Source organism: Rhinolophus sinicus, linkage group LG18 (genome assembly GCF_036562045.2).
Source record: "Rhinolophus sinicus isolate RSC01 linkage group LG18, ASM3656204v1, whole genome shotgun sequence".
NCBI lineage: Eukaryota > Metazoa > Chordata > Mammalia > Chiroptera > Rhinolophidae > Rhinolophus > Rhinolophus sinicus.
In genome coordinates, this window is record NC_133767.1 from 14,657,443 (window position 1) to 14,675,246 (window position 17,804).

At 61.6% G+C, this 17,804-nt stretch overlaps 2 protein-coding genes across 11 annotated transcripts in view; one reads left to right on the top strand and one right to left on the bottom strand.

The window, feature by feature from the left end:
- PKD1 (polycystin 1, transient receptor potential channel interacting) overlaps positions 1–13,077 on the top strand; it is a 44,937-nt gene extending 31,860 nt beyond the window's left edge. The window contains exons 24-46 of one of the 2 annotated variants that reach the window (XM_019713061.2): positions 18–174; positions 462–714; positions 808–1,003; positions 1,961–2,131; positions 2,327–2,470; positions 2,559–2,769; positions 2,863–2,989; positions 3,976–4,092; positions 4,181–4,230; positions 4,468–4,652; positions 4,759–4,852; positions 7,746–7,864; positions 7,949–8,151; positions 8,227–8,421; positions 8,828–8,967; positions 9,383–9,495; positions 9,765–9,912; positions 10,012–10,137; positions 10,314–10,488; positions 10,652–10,942; positions 11,021–11,155; positions 11,233–11,538; positions 11,634–13,077. In XM_019713061.2, coding sequence (XP_019568620.2) covers positions 18–174; positions 462–714; positions 808–1,003; positions 1,961–2,131; positions 2,327–2,470; positions 2,559–2,769; positions 2,863–2,989; positions 3,976–4,092; positions 4,181–4,230; positions 4,468–4,652; positions 4,759–4,852; positions 7,746–7,864; positions 7,949–8,151; positions 8,227–8,421; positions 8,828–8,967; positions 9,383–9,495; positions 9,765–9,912; positions 10,012–10,137; positions 10,314–10,488; positions 10,652–10,942; positions 11,021–11,155; positions 11,233–11,538; positions 11,634–12,101 — 4,124 coding nt within the window. In that variant the 3' untranslated portion in view covers positions 12,102–13,077. Of the gene's footprint in view, positions 1–17; positions 175–461; positions 715–807; positions 1,004–1,960; positions 2,132–2,326; positions 2,471–2,558; positions 2,770–2,862; positions 2,990–3,975; positions 4,093–4,180; positions 4,231–4,467; positions 4,653–4,758; positions 4,853–6,301; positions 6,465–7,745; positions 7,865–7,948; positions 8,152–8,226; positions 8,422–8,827; positions 8,968–9,382; positions 9,496–9,764; positions 9,913–10,011; positions 10,138–10,313; positions 10,489–10,651; positions 10,943–11,020; positions 11,156–11,232; positions 11,539–11,633 lie in introns of those variants that run through there. The other variant, XM_074322646.1, reaches the window with a different exon arrangement.
- Positions 13,078–13,084: 7 nt separating this feature from the next.
- Positions 13,085–17,804, bottom strand: part of TSC2 (TSC complex subunit 2) — a 36,734-nt gene continuing 32,014 nt past the window's right edge. For all 9 annotated transcript variants that reach the window (XM_019713105.2, XM_019713102.2, XM_019713103.2 and 6 more), the window contains 9 exons: positions 17,194–17,687; positions 16,902–16,977; positions 16,583–16,669; positions 15,474–15,660; positions 14,978–15,117; positions 13,834–13,912; positions 13,675–13,766; positions 13,496–13,594; positions 13,085–13,416 (listed from right to left, as the gene is read on the bottom strand). In XM_019713105.2, the coding sequence (XP_019568664.2) occupies positions 13,252–13,416; positions 13,496–13,594; positions 13,675–13,766; positions 13,834–13,912; positions 14,978–15,117; positions 15,474–15,660; positions 16,583–16,669; positions 16,902–16,977; positions 17,194–17,687 (1,419 nt within the window). In that variant the 3' untranslated portion in view covers positions 13,085–13,251. The remainder of the gene's footprint in view (positions 13,417–13,495; positions 13,595–13,674; positions 13,767–13,833; positions 13,913–14,977; positions 15,118–15,473; positions 15,661–16,582; positions 16,670–16,901; positions 16,978–17,193; positions 17,688–17,804) is intronic.

Consider the following 17,804-nt stretch of genomic DNA (forward strand, 5'->3'; position numbering starts at 1 on the left):
CACATGCCCCCCCCCAGAGCACTACCTGTCCGAGGAGCCTGAGCCTTACCTGGCCGTCTACCTGCACTTGGCACCGTGGCCCAACGAGCACAACTGTTCGGCCAGCAGGAGAATCAGCCTGGAGGTGCTGGCAGGCGAGGACCACAGGCCCTACACCTTCTTCATTGCCCCGGGGTGAGGGCCTGCGCATGGCTGCACCGAGTCACTGGTCAGACACGCCACTCGGCGTGGGTGGAGATGGTCTCCGAGGGCGGGCTGGAGGGATCAGATCTGTATGTGCCGAGGTCTGTGGGCTCCCTCTGGGAGCAGGCGTGGCAGCCAGATGACGGGGGGTGGCTGGGCCTGGCCGTGCACGGTGAGCAAGGCTGTAGCAGAGAGATGTTTGGGCCAGAACACCGCCCTGACTTGGGACTCGGAGCTGGGCAGGGTGTGACCGTGACACTCCCCACTGCTTCTCCCAGGACCAGAGACCTGGGTGGGAGTTACTACCTGAACCTGACCAGCCACTTCCACTGGTCGGCGCTGGAAGTGTCCGTGGGCCTGTACACGTCCCTGTGCCAGTACTTCAGTGAGAAGGACATGATGTGGAAGACCGAGGGGCTCGTGCCCCTGGAGGAGACCTCGCCCAGCCAGGCCGTCTGCCTCACCCGCCACCTCACCGCCTTCGGAGCCAGCCTCTTCGTGCCCCCCAGCCACGTCCATTTCATCTTCCCTGTGAGTAACGCCAGATTCCTGAGTGGTGGCGAGACCCCTGAGACGGTGAGGTGAGGGCCGCACCTCCTGGGCCTGACAGCTCTGTCTCCCTAGGAGCCGGCCTTGGGCATGAACTACATCGTCCTGCTGACGTGTGCCGTGTGCCTGGTGACCTATGCGGTCATGGCTGTGATCCTGCGTAAGCTGGACCAGCTGGACGTCCGCCGGGTCCGCGTCATCCCTTTCTGTGGGAAGGGCGGCCGCTTCAAGTATGAGATCCTGGTCAAGACCGGCTGGGGCCGAGGCTCAGGTGAGGGGCAGGGCCCGCTCTCCCGAGCCCGCAGGCCGCTCTTTTGCTCCGTCCGGCCACCTTCCCTAGTAGTGATCATGGTAATCGGGGTGTGAAACAAGGGCTCACTTTACCGAAGGCCGAGTGGAGTGAAGTAGTAGCTCGTTAATCCTTGCAGTGACCTGTGGACAGGCCGCCATCCTTCCTGAGGATAAGGATGGTTCCTGCGAGAGGCAGGAGCTGTCGGCGTGGGTGGTTTTGCTTTTGACAGTTGTGTGGGACCTTCTCGCGTGTGCAAGGTGTGCCAAAGCGAGCTCAACGTTCCATGGGGGAAATGGTGATTGAATGATAATAAAATCACTGACAACAACAGTGTTTAGGAGACGTCAGGCACGGTTACAAATGTATCGTTAGGTACAGCGTAGCTTGAAACAGTACAATGTGCTTAAAACATTAGAGGCGCTAGGGAATTAAAGTGTTTTATGTCCAGCGTTACCATTTTCCATTTCTTGGCTGTGCTTTCATCTTTGCCGGCCAGTCCCCTCTTTTGTGAAACACCGTGTCCATTTATCACAGGGAGACAAGGAGGTGGCCCCACTACATGCTTGGTGGTCTGTGTGGGAACAGATAGGTGCACAGTGACAGGTCACCAGCAGGCTTTGGAGGAAGCGACGTGATTGGTCACCGGTCGGGATGTACATCCCTTATTTACCTAATAGACTGGAGAGCCATAGCCAAGTTCACACTTTACACAGTTGCTCACAGCTAACATACCATCGTAACTGACACTTGAATCATGTCGTAGGGGGCTGTGTGTATTCAACAAATTGAGATAAGTGAGATCTGTGTTCATTAGAGCTGAGCAGAATGTGGACTCCTGTACCTGAATGAAGGTCAACAGAGGGGAAAACTTGCTGGGGTCACGTGTTGGGTGGGCAGCAAACCCAGAGTCCTGCCCCCTCCGCTGCCACCCGCTAGGTACCACAGCACACGTGGGCATCATGCTGTACGGGGCAGACAGCCGGAGCGGCCATCGGCACCTGGATGGGGACAGAGCTTTCCATCGCAACAGCCTGGACATCTTCCAGGTTGCCACCCCTCACAGCCTGGGCAGCGTGTGGAAGATCCGCGTGTGGCACGATAACAAAGGTATGGGGGGGCACCTGCTGCTGCCCCTTGGTCCTGCCTCCCCCCCACACGACCCCCCGCGCCCTCCCCGTGCCCCCTCCACCCCGCGCCCCAGCACCCTGCGCCCCCACCACCCGCCTCTCCCTGTGCCTCCTGCTGCCCTCCCCCGCCCCGCGCCCCTCCCCCAGCCCTGACCCAGCTCCGCCCCCTCCGCAGGGCTCAGCCCCGCCTGGTTCCTGCAGCACGTCATCGTCAGGGACCTGCAGACCGCGCGCAGCACCTTCTTCTTGGTCAACGACTGGCTGTCTGTGGAGACGGAGGCGAATGGGGGCCTGGTGGAGAAGGAGGTGCTGGCAGCAAGTAAGGCCCCGCCCCTCCAGCCCGGCTAGGCCAGAGGAGGTGCCCGCGCCCCTGGCCTCCTGCAGCCCCTTCTGTGCCCTTTCCCTAGGTGAGGTGGCCCTTCGGCGGTTCCAGCGCCTCCTGGTGGCTGAGCTGCAGCGTGGCTTCTTTGACAAGCATATCTGGCTCTCCATATGGGACCGGCCCCCTCGAAGCCGCTTCACGCGCGTCCAGCGGGCCACCTGCTGTGTCCTCCTCATCTGCCTCTTCCTAGGTGCCAATGCCGTGTGGTATGGGGTCGTGGGAGACGCTGCCCACAGGTGGGTGCCCGTGGGGGTTCGGATGACCCCCCGTCTGCTGTCTCCTGCCCCCTCGCAGCCTAACCCAGCCAGGTCTCTTCTCCTGCCATGCAGTGTGGGGCCCGTGTCCAGTCTACTCCCACTGAGTGCTGACACGATCGCCGTCGGCCTCGTGTCCAGCGTGGTTGTCTACCCCATCTACCTGATCATCCTGTTCCTCTTCCGGATGTCCCGGAGCAAGGTGGGCTGGGGACCGCGGAGCTCCCGGGGGAGGCCGCATTGCCTCTGCCAAAGACGGTGCCATCCAGTGTGGCAGCCCAAGAGGGGAAATTAGCAAGGTTTCCCTGCTAGACTGACCCGGGAGAAAAAGAGAAATACAGATTGTTGAAATCATGAATGAATGAGGGGACGCATCACTACAGATGGCACAGAAACGAGCAGGACTCATCAGGAAATCCCATGAACTGCTACTCTAGGCCAGCCTGTTAGATACCTCAGAAGAAACGGACAGGTCCCTGGAAAGGCAAAACACCAAAAGTGACTCAAGGAGAAATAAAACATCTGAGCAGACCTGTAGAAGTAAAGAGGCAGAATTGGTCATTTAAAACCCCCCATGAGGAAAAGCCCAGACACCCTCGCTGGTGATTATACGAAGTGGTTAAAGAAGAATGCACACCAATCAGTCCTTCACTGACTGAAAGACACACGGGAGGAGGGAGCACTTCTAACTCACCGGCGAGGCCAGCACTGCCCTGAGGCCACAGCCAGACCAGGACAGCAGAAGAGGGAACCACAGACCACTCTGCCTTAGGGAGACGCAGGCAAAACTCCTTACCGAAACAGTAGCAAATCAAACCCAGCAACTCGTAAGAAGGGACTGTACGTGCGACCAAGAGGGCGGCCTGCCAGGCATCCAGTCCAGTGATGTTAGCCGGAAAGAGCTATTTATATTAACAGAAATTAAAATGAAATGTAACTGACACTTCAGCCCCTCAGTTTCCGCAGCCGCATTTCAGGTGTTCCACAGCAGCTTGTGGCTGTGGCCACCACACCAGGCAGTGTAGATGTAGCACATGTACACCCTTCTAGAACATTCTTCAGGCAACACTAGTCTAGACTCTGCCTGCTCAGGAGGTTGCAACCCCCCCGGGCCCCCCCCACTGGAGCAGGAGCCGGAGCTGGAGCTGTCCCCTCCCGCTGACGCTGACGGCTTGCCTCTCCCTGCAGGTGGCTGGGGGCCCAAGCCCCACCCCCGCAGGGCAGCACGTCCTGGACATCGACAGCTACCTGGACTCGTCTGTGCTGGACAGTTCCTTCCTCACTTTCCCTGGACTCCGTGCTGAGGTGAGGGCTCCCCGAGGGGCCCTGCCTGGGCTGGGTGGGTCCCGCTGCCTCTGGGCAGCCCTGAGGCTCTGTCTGTGCTTCTCAATAGGCCTTTGCTGGACAGATGAAAAATGACTTATTTCTGGATGATTCCAAAAGGTGGGGGTGCCTAGAGAAAATGTGAGCCTTGGTGTAGGTCAGTTGTGTGTGTGCTGTGTTATGGGGATCCGGGCGGCGTGTGCCGTGTCGCGTGTCCTCGTCCAGTGTTTGTTGGCCCTGTGTGTTCTCACATGCTGTCCCGGGGTGTGTTTGCTCAGAAGCCCCCCGTGTCCATGTGTGACTGGGTGTGCAGACGTGTTCCCCTGGGCTCCCCTTGCTGACCTGTGTCACCTACAGCCTGGTGTGCTGGCCGTCTAGCGAAGGCACACTCAGTTGGCCAGACTTGCTCAGTGACCCCTCCATCATGGGCAGTACCCTGCAACGGCTGGCACGGGGCCGGATGAGCCGCACGCTGGGCCCAGAGGAAGATGGACTCTCCCTGGTCAGCCCCTCCTCACCAGCCAAATACTTCTCAGCGTCAGGTGAACCGGGGTGGGGAGGGTGGTAGCTACTAGTTCTCCCTGAGAGGTTCCAAGGCTCGGGGTGGAAGGCACTCCTGCTCTCCTTGACACGTTCTGCTTCCTCTAGATGAAGACCTAATCCGGCAGGTCCTGGCTGAAGGGGCCAGCAGCCTGGCCCCTACCCAGGACACACAAGTGGAAACAGACCTGCTCACTGGCCTGTGAGTGCCTGGCTCCCTGGGGTGGACGCATGGGTGGGGGGGCCCAGGCCAAGAAGCCCTGCTCCCTGCATGTGACTAGCCTCATGTGGTCCAGCCCCATGTCCCCGGTATGGCGCTGGGGTGACGTTGTTTGACCTCTGAGCCCTTCATATCATGGGGACCTCATGGGGTTGCCCAGGGCCCAGCAAACATTCCCTTTAGTACAGCAGGAATGAGGGACATTTGAGGAAAAGAGAGGTGACCGGTGTGAGGCTCAGGGCCTGGCTGTGATGAGAAATCATTGGCAGGTTTTTAAATAGCCATTGTTTTCTTTTGAGACTATTTTGATTTTGCATTTTAAAAAAATTTTTCAAATGTTTTGGCTGATTGCCAACTTAGTAGCAAGATTCATTAGGAATTATCTTCTTTTTTTCTTGACTATATCTATTTTAACATCTTCCATTCCTTTTAACTCTTCTAATTTTCAAGCAACCAAAAATTGTTAAAATATACAAACTGTCCCAGAATACAGAGAAAAAGAGAAAGCTTTTCCAGTCATTTTACGAAGACAGATAACCATGACATGGTAGCATTTTTATGAAGCAATTGCCAACTGATTAAAAACTATAACATGGGGAGCTCCTGGGTAGTAATTATAAGCTGGCCACCCCACGTGTCTCTAGCCCACCCTCTTCCTGAAATCCCAGTTCAGACATCAACTGTCTGCTAAACAATTTCTTGCGGGTTCTAGTGCTCAGCGCAGACATAACAGCTACACAGAGCCCTTGATTTCCCTGCTGAGTCCCCGGCTGCCCCATCTCGGGGAAGGGCAGTGCTCTCTCCAGTTGATCAAAACGGAAATCCTGGGTTCATTCTTGACTCCCTTCTTCATCCTTCCTCACACAAGCCTTTTCCCTCTGCCTGTGCACCTTCCATCCAAGCGTCATCTTCTGCCTGGAAGGTTCCAGGGCCCCCTGAGCTGCGCCAGATAGTGCCCGCATGCCGAAGCAGGCCCTGTCACGGCCTCCCTGGGGCATGGCTTAGCTGTCCCTGTATAATGGGTTACCCCAAAACTCGGTGCTTAAAGTAATTCAGACAGCAACACTTTGGTTTTGGGTGTCTCTGGGAGGCCTCAGCTTCTCCCTGTCTAGACCTCACTACTGGGCAGCTTGAGTGTCCTCACAACATGGCAGCTGGCGTCCCCAGAGTGGGTGTCAGATACAGCAAGGCAGCAGCCAGTTAGTCACACACTGTCTTTCTGTAATATCCTCGTGGTTTCTCCATGGGAGGAGACTATGCAGGGGTGTGATGCTAGGAGAGAAGTGTCACTGGGGCATCTTGGAGGCAGCCCACCACGGCTGGGGACACTCCCACAGGCTCCACCAGCCGTGTCCCCAGCCGTACTGGTATGGCCCACGCCTCCCCCAGCACTCTCCTGCCACCTTCTCTCTGCTCCCCACTTCCCTTCAGCTGCAGCGGCCCTCACTCTTCTGCCTCCGTGTTTTGTATCTGCCGCTCCCTGCCTGGGCTGCTCCTGCCCGAGACGAGAGCCTCATTGGTTTGCTTCCTCAGATCTTCTCTCAAATGCTCCCTAACCAGAGCCCTCCTTGCTGCCCTGTGCAAATGTAGTCAGGTACAGTAACCGGACGCAGGCACGAGCGCACCATGCAGACCCGGGCCACTGGTGCCAGGTCTGCCCCTGCTCCCTGGGCAGTAAGCAGTGCCCACACTGTCTGCTCCCCCCACTGGTGCATGTGAATTGTAGGTGCATGGACTTGGCTTTCTTTGCTCAATGCTTAGAACAGTGCCTGGCGTTTAGTGGGGGATCAACGTCCCTGTTGAGTGACTGAAGGGATCATTGTGTTATCCATTCACTGACACAGTCTTTGCTCCCACGTAGCTTAGAGTGTGACGTAGAATCTAAGTATTCTGTGCTGTAGCCGCTATCCGACCTGATACAACATGTGTTTATGTCCCTGTGTAAAATATAAACACACGCATGGGGAGAAAAAGAACTAGAAGTAACTATTACCACTACTGTTCCTTGCATGATGGAAAGGCTGGTATTAAATATCTGGTCTCTGTTTATTATTATGCTACTTTCTACAAATAGTCAGTTCCAAGAAAGAAACATGGTTTTCGTTTGCTTCCTCTGATCTCCCACCTCTGTAGACGATAGTGCCTTTTATTCTGTAGGAGACGCACAAACCAGAAACAGCGTAGCTCAGTGGCAGGCGCATACTGGGATTTGGGGGCCTGTTCTCTTCTGCCTCTGAAATCAGGGCACAGCTGTGTGGACACCCCCCTAAGTGTGTGCACTGTCTCAGTATCTGCCTGTCCCGGTCTTGCTTCCCTTTCTTCTTGCTCCCCCTTTCCTCTTATACTCTAGGGGAGCAGCTCTGGAGCTGGGAAGGCAGGTAGCACTGAGAGACGCGTGGTCTCTGGGCCCTATGGAGCGCTGTGCACTGTTGGAATTTGGACATACACGCGTGTTCTTGTCCAAACGCTAGGCTTAGGTTACAAAGCTGCCTCGGCACAGCGGCCCTTTGTGTACCGTGTGTGCAGTGGGGAGCTGGAGGGGGCGGGCTCGAGGCGTGGGGAGTGCTTACTGGAAGCTACTCATAGTTTGCTGGCATGAAACGCACGCAGTGGTACGAGACTGGACGCAGCTCTGTGAGATGCGATGGCTGCTGGAGTGGTGGCAGGACAGGAGAGAGGCGGAACAGGTCACAGACATGTGGGGCAAGGTCCATGCAGGGAGCAGGAAGTGAGGTGGACAGAGGGACTGGCCTGGGGGTGGGGGGTAAAGGGGGAGCACAGGCCCAGACAGGCTCAAGGAATTGCCCCACAGATGAGGTGGCAGCGTGCGGGCTGACAGGTGAGTGCTGGCTGCTTCCCTCTTCCTGTGCCTCAGGTCCAGCGCTCCCGGGGAGAGGACTCACACGCTGGCACTGCAGAGGCTGGGGGAGAGGGGGCTGCCCAGCCCGGGCCTGACCTGGGAGCAGCCCCCGTCAGCCAAGCTCTCCAGGACAGGTGCGCTTGTGTGTCCTCCAGGGTGCCCCTCCCTGCCTCTCTCTCTGGGTCCCACCAGTCACCTGTCTGTCTCTGTCTCCCCAGGGCTGGTGGAGGGTCTGCGAAAGCGACTGCTGCCAGCCTGGTGTGCGCTCCTGGCCCACGGTCTCAGCCTGCTGCTGGTGGCTGTGGCCGTGGGGGTGTCAGGGTGGGTCGGCGCCAGCTTCCCCCCTGGTGTGAGTGTCATGTGGCTCCTGTCAAGCAGCTCCAGCTTCCTGGCCTCGTTCCTCGGTTGGGAGCCGCTCAAGGTGAGTGGGCTGCAGGGGTGCCAGGCTGTCAGCCTCAGGCACTCGTGGGCCCCTCTGATGCCAGCCCCGGCCCAGGTCCTGCTGGAAGCCCTCTACTTCTCGCTGGTGGCCAAGCGGCTGCACCCTGATGAGGATGACACTCTGGTCGAGAGCCCGGCCGTGACGCCTGTGAGTGAGCGAGTGCCCCGCGTGCGGCCCCCTCACGGCTTCGCGCTCTTTCTGGCAAAGGAGGAAGCCCGAAAGGTCAAGAGGCTGCACAGGATGCTGAGGGTGAGCTCGGGCCAGCAGCTGCCCACCCTCTCCACCTCCTGGCCAGTGCAGCCTCTGTACAGGTCCTGCGCTTCTCAGGAACCCCCATGAACCCCCTCCTCCCGACAGAAGGCCCTCCAGTGGGCAGCCTAGGGCTCTGCAGCCATGGCCAATTCCTTCCCGTCACCCCGACTCCTGCTGCCCCAGTCCTTGCTCTATCCCTTCTCACGCCCGGCTTCAGTGCCCTGGGCATGACTTCCATGGCCTTCAGTGGACGGCATGTCTGTTCCCCAGCTGGGCCGCTGGCAGGATGTAGTGCTGCCCTCTGTCAGTGCCAGGTACCCAGGCCATGGGCAGTGGCTGTCCGGAAGCCCTGCCCAGTGGCCAGGCTGGGATTGGCTCACCCCAGGGCCATTCTGCCCCCCAGAGCCTCCTGGTGTACATGCTTTTCCTGCTGGTGACGCTGCTGGCCAACTACGGGGACGCCTCGTGCCACAGCCACGCCTACCGTCTGCAAAGCGCCATCAGGCAGGAACTAGACAGCCAGGCCTTCCTGGCCATCACCCGGTACGGACACCCCTGTGCACACGTACACCTCTGTCTGCTGGGCCAGGGCGGGGCCGATGCCAGCCAGGGTCCACCTTGATCCTGCCCTTGGTCCAGGCCAGGCCCCGGGGGACATTGGGAAGGGTCTCGATACGTTTTCTGTTATCAGGACTGGAGTGGGTGCTGCTGGCAATGGGTAGAGACCAGAGATACTGCTAAACACGCTACTGCACCCGGGAAAGCCCATAGCAGTTACTGCTCCCAAACGTCAGTAGGCCGAGCTCAAGAAGCCAGGTCCTGCCTCATCCCCTGCGTGGCGCTGGCAGCCTCCTGTGGGCTGCGGCAGGGCTGCAGTACCTCTGCTCCCTGGGCCTCGAACCTCCAGCATGGCAGGGAGCTGAGGGGCGCAGCTTGTGACTGTGTCTGGTATGGGCAGGTCTGATGAGTTCTGGCCGTGGATGTCCCACGTGCTGCTGCCCTTCGTCCACGGGAACCAGTCGAGCCCAGAGCTGGGGCCCACACGGTTGCGGCAGGTGCGACTGCAGGAAGGTGAGCTGGGGCCGGGGTTGTGGGGGTCACTCTGACACTTGTCCCTGATCTTTTCCAAAGAGAAGCCTTGGGCTGGGTTCTGGGTCAGGGTCCTGGCTGTGTGACCTTTACTCTCTCCCTGCCTCAGTTTCCTTCTGTCAGTGAGCTCATGACATCTGTCTTCAGGGTTGCTGGGAGGCTTCAGGGAGACTGGAGCTCAGCCCAGGTAACTGGTGAACAGTCAGTGCCCCTGGTTTGGTCATGCTCACTCCCCGGCCCTCTGCTTTCAGCACTGTGCCCAGACCCTCCTGGTTCTGGGGCGCACACGTGTTCAGCAGCAGCAGGCAGCTTCAGCACCAGCGACTATAGCATTGGCTGGGGCAGTGCTGCCCACAACAGCTCGGAGACCTGGGCCTACTCGGCGCCAGACCTGCTGGGGTGAGGACCCAAGGAGCTCTCCCGAGGCGCCCCTCACCTCTGCATGACTCCCAGGTGCCTGCAGGGTTGGGCCGTCCCTAAGCTGCCTTTCACCCACAGTGTCTGGTACTGGGGCTACTGTGCCGTGTATGACAGCGGCGGCTACGTGCAGGAGCTGGGGCTGAGTCTCGAGGAGAGCCGCGCGCAGCTGGGTTTCCTCCAGCTGCACAACTGGATCGACAACAGGTAGGCGCTCAGGAGACAGGCAGCCTCGCTCTGCCACTGTCTCCCCTGCCCTCGGTGGTCGCCCCATCAGTGGTCCCAGTTGACTCCCACCCCCAGCTTTCAGCTCCTGATCCCTCCCCTTCCCACGCAACTCCTGCCGCCGGAGGCCCCGCCCCTCATTCTTGTCCTCCGCGCAGAAGCCGTGCCGTGTTTGTGGAGCTCACGCGCTACAGCCCGGCCGTGGGGCTGCACGCCGCTGTCACACTGCGCCTCGAGTTCCCTGTTGCCGGACAGGCCGTGGCGGCCCTCAGCGTCCGCCCGTTCGCGCTGCGGCGCCTGAGCGCAGGCCTCTCGCTGCAGCTGCTCACCACGGTACGCTCCGCCCTCCTAGCCCCGCCTCCCGCGCTGCTCATCCCAGCCCCGCCCACACCTTCAACCCCGCCCACATCCTCAGCCCCACCCCCGTCCCATCCCACCCTGGCAGATGCCCAGCTCGCCCCGCCCCCAGTGTATCCTGACGGCCCCGCCCCCGCAGGTGAGCCTGCTGCTGTTCGCGCTCTACTTCTCCTTGGCAGAGGCGCGTGCCTGGCGCAGGGAGGGGCGTTTGCGCAAGGCACGGCCCGGGGCCTGGGCGAGGTGGCTGCTGGTGGCGCTGACGGCGGCCGCCGCGCTCGTGCGCCTGGCCCAGCTGGGAGCCGCTGACCGCCAGTGGACGCGCTTCGTGCGCCGCCGCCCGCGCCGCTTCACCAGCTTCGAGCAGGTCGCGCAGCTGAGCACCGTGGCCCGTGGCCTGGCGGCCTCACTGCTCTTCCTGCTCTTAGTCAAGGTGAGAGCCGGCCGGCGGGCTGGGGTGGGGCTGGGGGAGCTGGGCCAGGGTTGGTCGGCTGACGCCCCTTGCCCACAGGCCGCCCAGCAGTTGCGCTTCGTGCGCCAGTGGTCGGTGTTTGGCAAGACGCTGTGCCGGGCCCTGCCGGAGCTCCTGGGCGCAGCCTTAGGCCTGGTGGTACTCGCTGTGGCTTACGCTCAGCTGGCTGTTCTGGTAGGTGACAGTAGGTCCCTTGGGGGTGGCTTAGCCAGAGGCACGCCCGTCACTCACGCCACCTTCCCTGCCTGCAGCTGGTATCCTCCTGCGTGGACTCACTTCGGAGCGCTGCCAGAGCCCTGTTGGTGCTGTGCCCCGGGACTGGGGGCCCCGCCCTGTGCCCTGCGGAGCCCTGGCGCCTGTCCCCGCTTCTCTGCACAGGGCTCTGGGCCCTGCGGCTGTGGGGTGCCCTGAGGCTGGGGGCGGTCCTCCTGCGGTGGAGGTACCACACTCTGCGTGGGGAGCTCTACCGCCCTGCTTGGGAGCCTCAGGACTACGAGATGGTGGAACTGCTACTGCGCAGGCTCCGCCTCTGGATGGGCTTCAGCAAGGTCAAGGAGGTGGGTACGGCCCAGTGGGGGGGAGAGGGACGCGCCCTGGACCCAGGTGAGCCCAGGGCGCAGCCGGACTGACCGAGCCCCTGTGCCACCCCCAGTTCCGCCACAAAGTTCGCTTTGAAGGGATGGAGCCGCTGCCCTCCCGCTCATCCAGGGGCTCCAAGTCATCCCCGGATATGCCCCCGCCAAGTGGGGACTCTGACGCCTCGCGCCCCTCCACCTCTTCCAGCCAGCTGGAGGGGCTGGGCATGGGCCTGAGCCGGCTGGGGCCGCGGGGGGAGCCCGAACCCTCCCGCCTCCAAGCCGTGTTTGAGGCCCTGCTTGCCCAGTTCGACCGACTCAACCAGGCCACGGAGGACGTCTATCAGCTGGAGCGGCGGCTGCAGAGCCTGCACGGCCACCGGAGCAGCCGGCCCCCAGCCTCTCTTCCCCCGGGCCCCTCCCTGGGTCTGCGGCCAGCCCTGCCCAGCCGCCTGGCCAGGGCCAGTAGAGGCATTGGCCTGGCTACAGGCCCCAGCAGGGCTTCCCTGCAGGCCAAGAACAAGGTCCACCCCAGCAGCACTTAGCCCCAGGGGACCTGCGCTCATGCCCCTTCCCCATGGTGGGCCTGTGGCCTCACTCCAGCCCCTTGGAGCCGGAGACACCGCTCAGTATTACCTTCTGCTGCCCTCAAGGTCTTGGGCTGAGCAGAACAGCTGCACGCAGGTCCCCCAGAGTGGGCAGCACTTGTCTGAGTCTCTGTGGGCTTCAGCACTTTAAAGAGGCCACGTGGCCAGCCAGGGCCCAGGGTCCCCTCCCCGGCTCCCTGTGGGAGGACACAGCAGTATTGGAACAAGTGCCCAGCCTCTGAGACACTAATTTATTTCCCGAGTCCTCAGGTACAGCGGGCTGTGCCCGGCCCCACCTCCTGGGCAGACATCTCCCCCTTGCTAAGGATCCAGGCTGCGGGGAGGGAACCTGCACTCCCGTTGTCCCCCCCTAAATTATTACCTCTCCTGTCCCCTGCTGAGTGCACTCTTTCCAGCTGCCGTCTGTGTGTTTATTGTCAGTAATTTATATGGGGTTAAAATGTATATATTTTTGTACGTCGCTGTATTTTCCACCAGGGCCACAGGGCCTGGTGGCTGACACAGCCCAATGCCCACTGTCACCTGCATTGAGGGGGAGCTGGCCGCCCTCCCCAGACACCAGCCCACATAGCCCTGGGCAGGTGCTGGGATGGGAGAGTTGCTGGAGGGCACAGCCGCCTCCTAGGCAGTTCTTATCACCACTGTGGCCTTGTTCTCCTGCCCTGCTGGTGTCGGGTCTGGGTGAGGAACAGGACTAGTGTGTGTGGCAAAGGACCCCAGCGTGGTTAGGGGGAAAAACCCTCCTTGGGGCTGGCTCCCGGGACTGGGGAAGGTGAGCGTGAGAGCACGTGTGAGAGGCTTTCCTGAAGGGGCAAGGCGTTGACAGCCCCCTGTACCGCTTCTGTGGGCACAGCTGAAGCTACAGCCTTGTCCCGCCCCCAACAGACGAAGTCAAATAAAGGAGTTGGCTGACTCTTACGTTGATCATTGCGGGCCATGGGCACAGCGGCAGGCCTGGCTGGGCCGCACAACCACTTTATTCATGCGCACAAATAAATACCGCCCAGCACCTGGGAGGGGCAGGCAGAGTCCTGCAGCCTGGCTGCTCAGACAGCCCCAAGGGACCAGGCAGCACCCAGTCACAGCCTCACACAAACTCTGTGAAGTCATCCACTGAGGAGATGAGGCGCTTCCGCTGGCCGGTCTCGTAGGTGTGCGTGGGCTCGGCTGGGGCCTGCGCCGGGGTTTTGGCATGGCCCGGGGGGTGCATCAGGGGCAGGCTGGGGTTTGAGTAGTGGGCTTCCTCACGTATCTGTAGTGGGGGGATCTCAGCAGCGAGCCCAGAAGGGCGCCAGCCCCCGCCCTGTGGGGAGCCCCGGGCCCATCCTTACCCGCTGACGGAGCCGCTTGATGTGGCGGAGCCTGGCAATCCACTTGGACGGGTAGATGTCGGTGGGGTTGGAGCGACTGTGGTGCACCTGTGACGCCATCTGGGGGGGGGGGAACAGGTGAGCCCGCTGTGGGGAGCAGCTGCGCTCATCCCGCCCGCCCCGATGCCACCTCTGCTCACATTTGCGTGCAGGGCCATCTGGCGCGCCACGAAGGGCAGGTTGCGGTCAGACGCGATCTTCGCCGCGCTGGGGTCCACAAGGCCCTCCATGTCTGGGGAGACACGACGCTCAGGGGGGCTCGGCGCCCCGGGGCCGCCCCACCCAGCCCCGAGCCTCACCTTTCCTGCACTGCAGCGACACCAGGTTGCACTCGTAGTCCAGGGGGGTGATAATCACGTGGACAAAGTTGAACTGGCCCTGCCGACACAGCAAGGTCACTACTTCCTCATGAGGGCGGCAACTCGGTGTTAGACGCCTGCCAGCTCCACAAGCTTCCGTGTTCACCACCCCTTTGCACCCACATTTTCTCCTATGCAGCCTGGGGCCGCCATCATATCTCCCTTTAACTGCCTGGCCTCCTGAAACCCCACCTACTCCACACCCCATCCCAGCACCTGAATTTGCCAGAGTTGAAATTCATGGGACCGCAAACAGAACTCCCCAACACGCACTACCTGGGACACCACTGCCACCCAGCTGACACCTGTCTCTCTACTGAGCAGCGTGTGCAGCTCCCAGCTCCGATGCCTCCACACGCTGACAGCTCCCAGGAGCCTCTCTAGCCCACACGTCCGAGTCTGTTCCCCCGCCAGTGACAGCGTTCCCCAGGGCCCCACCTCAGGAAGGGGCTCCACTACCGGGCCCTTGGCCCCTCCCTGCTTTCCCAGCTCTGCAGCATAGGATGACGCGCTGGCCTCCCCACAGGTACCCCTACCCTCCACCAGATTCTCCATCCAGCAGCCCAGGGATCTGTGTTTGGAATAAATCTGAACCGCCCTGAGCACCAGCCCCTCTGCTGCCTGGGCTGCGCCTGGCTCCCTGGCCCACTTGGCCTTGCGGCTACCTTCCACATCCCACCTTGTGACATGTGCCCACCTCAAGTCCTTGTCTAGGAAAGGGGGCGAATGCCAGGGCCTATCCCCTAGCCCCGCTCCGTGTGAAGACACGAGGAGGTACCAAGGGGAAAGGGCTCAGCATTATGAGCACCTACTATGCACCACGCCCTACTATGCTCAGCACATGCACAGTCAGTCATTCCTCCAAAACCACAGCAGGTGCCACAGGCTCTTCAGGAAATGGACAGGCTTGTCATCCTCATTACAAAGACACAGGCTCAGGGGGACCTGGCCCCTCCAGCTGGCAGTGGGGGCCACTAAAGCGGGCCAGTGCTGCTCGTCACCCCGCTGCCTCCACTCACCGTGCACCAGGGGGCCCTTCCCCAGGATGTGGCCTCAGCCAGGGTGCTGGGCAACCCTCACTCACTTTGATGGTGCCCAGCTTGAAGTCCTCGCCAGAGTCATTGTAGACAATGGACACGAAGTCATTGCCCAGGTGGCGCTTCTTGTCGCAGCGGTGCTTGTCCCCGTCCTTCGTGGGCATCAGGGTGGCGATGTGAAAGACGGCTGCGAGGCAGAATGGGGCCAGTGGAGTGGGCACGGCATGACCCCGGCAGGGTGCTGGCAGGGCTTGTTGGGATGGACAGGTGCGGCCAAGGTCGGGGGGCAGCAGGCCCTCTGCCTCTCGCCAGGGGCACCTCCTGGTTCCCCCGGAGGCTCGGAGCGCCTGCAGGGGCCACATCTGGTGCCCAGCCAGTAGCACTTGGCTTCTCTCCCCAAGGGCAGAGCTTCTGGAAACAGCTACCAGCCCATTCGCTGCCTCAGTGCCCAGGCTGGTGGTGACCTTGGGCCCCTCCACTGCTCCCAAGGGTGGGCCAACAGGAATGGGGTTGGGGGGGCACGTGCCACAGGAAGGCACGCACCTTGCATGATGTCATCGTGCCAGCAGTAGGTGAACTGGCCGTCCTCGCCGCACACGTCCAGGCCACCCAGGTACACCTTATCCGGCTGGCAGTCCTTGAGCTCAATGAGCTTGCCCAGGCCCGTCAGGAACTCGGTGTACCTATAGGAGCCATGCTCGTTGGACAGGATGGCGAGCTCACTGTTGCTCTGCAGGGACAGAAGGAAGGAGCACGGTGGCACCTCTCCCAGGCTGCGCTGCCCCCTCCACACGCTGCCCCCGGCATGGCTCCCAGATGCCCCGAGGGCTTGTTGCTGCTGGGGGCCGGGGTAGTGGGGGTGTGACTGGTGTGCCTTGGCAGTCCCGCTTCCATTGTCAACCCAGATTCGGTGCAGGGCAAATGCACCCCAGCAGCTGCCCAGGTGACTTCCTTGATTTCTCTCGTAATTATTCTGCCAGCAAATTTCAGAGCACAAACAAACTGCACCCCGAACCCTAGCATTCCTCGGCACCCACTGACCCACTATGCAGACCTGCCCCTCTCACTTGGATTGTCACCACCCCACTTCCACCGGTTCTCCACACGGCAGCCAGAGGGATGCTTTTGAGACTGGCTGAGTCCTCTCAAACCCTTGGCTCAGACCCAACGTTCTCCTGCCTCACCGGGAGCAAAAGCGCAGCCTCCGGCAGCCGGCTCGGCCCCTCCCCATTACGCCTGCACCCCCTGCCCGGTGCTCACTCTGCTGGCCCTGGAGCATTGTGTGCCTGAGCCCGGGGCCTCTGCACAGGACACCCACACACACCAGCACGCACGCTCACTTTCATTTCCGTCACGTCTCTGCTCAGTGTCACCTCCCTTGGAGCACTGACATGGAGATCCCTGCCCCCATCTGCATCTCCGGGGCCTGCTCCCTTCCCCAGCCCAGCCCTCTGCACTCGGCGTCCCGTGTGCTCACACACTGCCCTGCCGCTCTCACTTCTGTGTCCGGGCCCCAGAACAGTACCTGGCGTGGAGCTCAATAAGCACTTAGGCTCTAGCAGCTCCTGCAGTGACAGCTCTGCGGAGGCTGCGGCTCAGGCCCCGCCCCGCCCGGGCACCCAGGCCCGGCCACTGCCACTCCCGCAGCCTACCTGGCCTTCCCCCACGTACAGGACGGCGATCTTATGCGTGTCATACGACGGGATCTGGTCAAGCAGCTGCACCGATCGCTCGAAGGACTGGAGCCACAGGAGCCCGCCTGAGTCGTACACAGGCTGTCCCCTGCCACCAGCCCTGCCTAGCCAGCCTCCGCCACACGCCTGCCCAGGGCAGGCCCTCCCCACCCTGGCAGATTACCACAGGCTGCCATCGGGAGCTGAGGGCTCCAGCCGCCACCACCCAGAGCCAGGCATCCCACTGTGCCCCCCACCGGCCCCAGGGTCCCGTGCAGGGCAGAGAGGGCATGCCCACCTCGTTGGGCAGAAGGATTGGCTTGTTGGACTCGTCACCAAAGAAAGGCGAATGGTAAAGCTGCAGGAACACGAAGCTGCAGAGGGAGAGCTGGTGAGGGCTGGCCTGGCACGAAGGCCCGACTAGTCCCAGCCCACACCGAGCACCGCTGAAGGACTGGCCTCTCCTCGGGCTCCGACAGCCCCGGGCAGAGCACATGCGGACCTGCACCCCAGCCTGCTCTGCCCAGGGCCTCAGGTGCCACGTCCCCAGCAGGCGTGTTCTGGAGCCCAGCCCAGAAGGCGCGGCTCACCTGGGGTTGATGCCCGGCACCTTCTCGGCGTTGGAGGCCCCTGTTCTGCTCTGGAAAGAGCCCTTCTCCACCCGCTTGCCCCTGCGCGACGGGGCAGAATCGGAGATGGTGTAGCCTCGGGGCCGCAGGCCGCCGGGGGAGCGGGGACAGCTCGAAGGCAAGGGACCCTCAGGCTGGGTGGGGCCCCGGCTCTCTTCGCCGGGGGCTGACCAGGAAGTGCCTTCCCCATCCAGGATCCCTGACTGGGAGCGGGCCTTGGCCTCCGGGCTCAGCCTGCCCACGTCAGCCTTGTCCCCAGGGTCCCCGAGGATGTCCTGTAGGGTCTGCAGTTCAGGCGAGGAGCTGGACTTGCTCAGGGGCTGCGACGGCTGGAAGGAGAGGTCCACAGAGGGCCGGGCTGCCTTGGAGGCCACAGCCGGCTCGATGGGGACCCCGCCGGCGGCCAGGTCCTCTGCGCGACACGACTTCTCCTCCTGGCTGGAGGTGGACGACGACTAGAAGGAGCACATCCAGGGCACCTTCAGCAGGAGGCGCCACTGAGCCCACCGGGGTTTCCCTGGAGATGACGAGGCCCCACGTGCCCTCCAGCCCAGGGCCACAGCCGCCCAGCA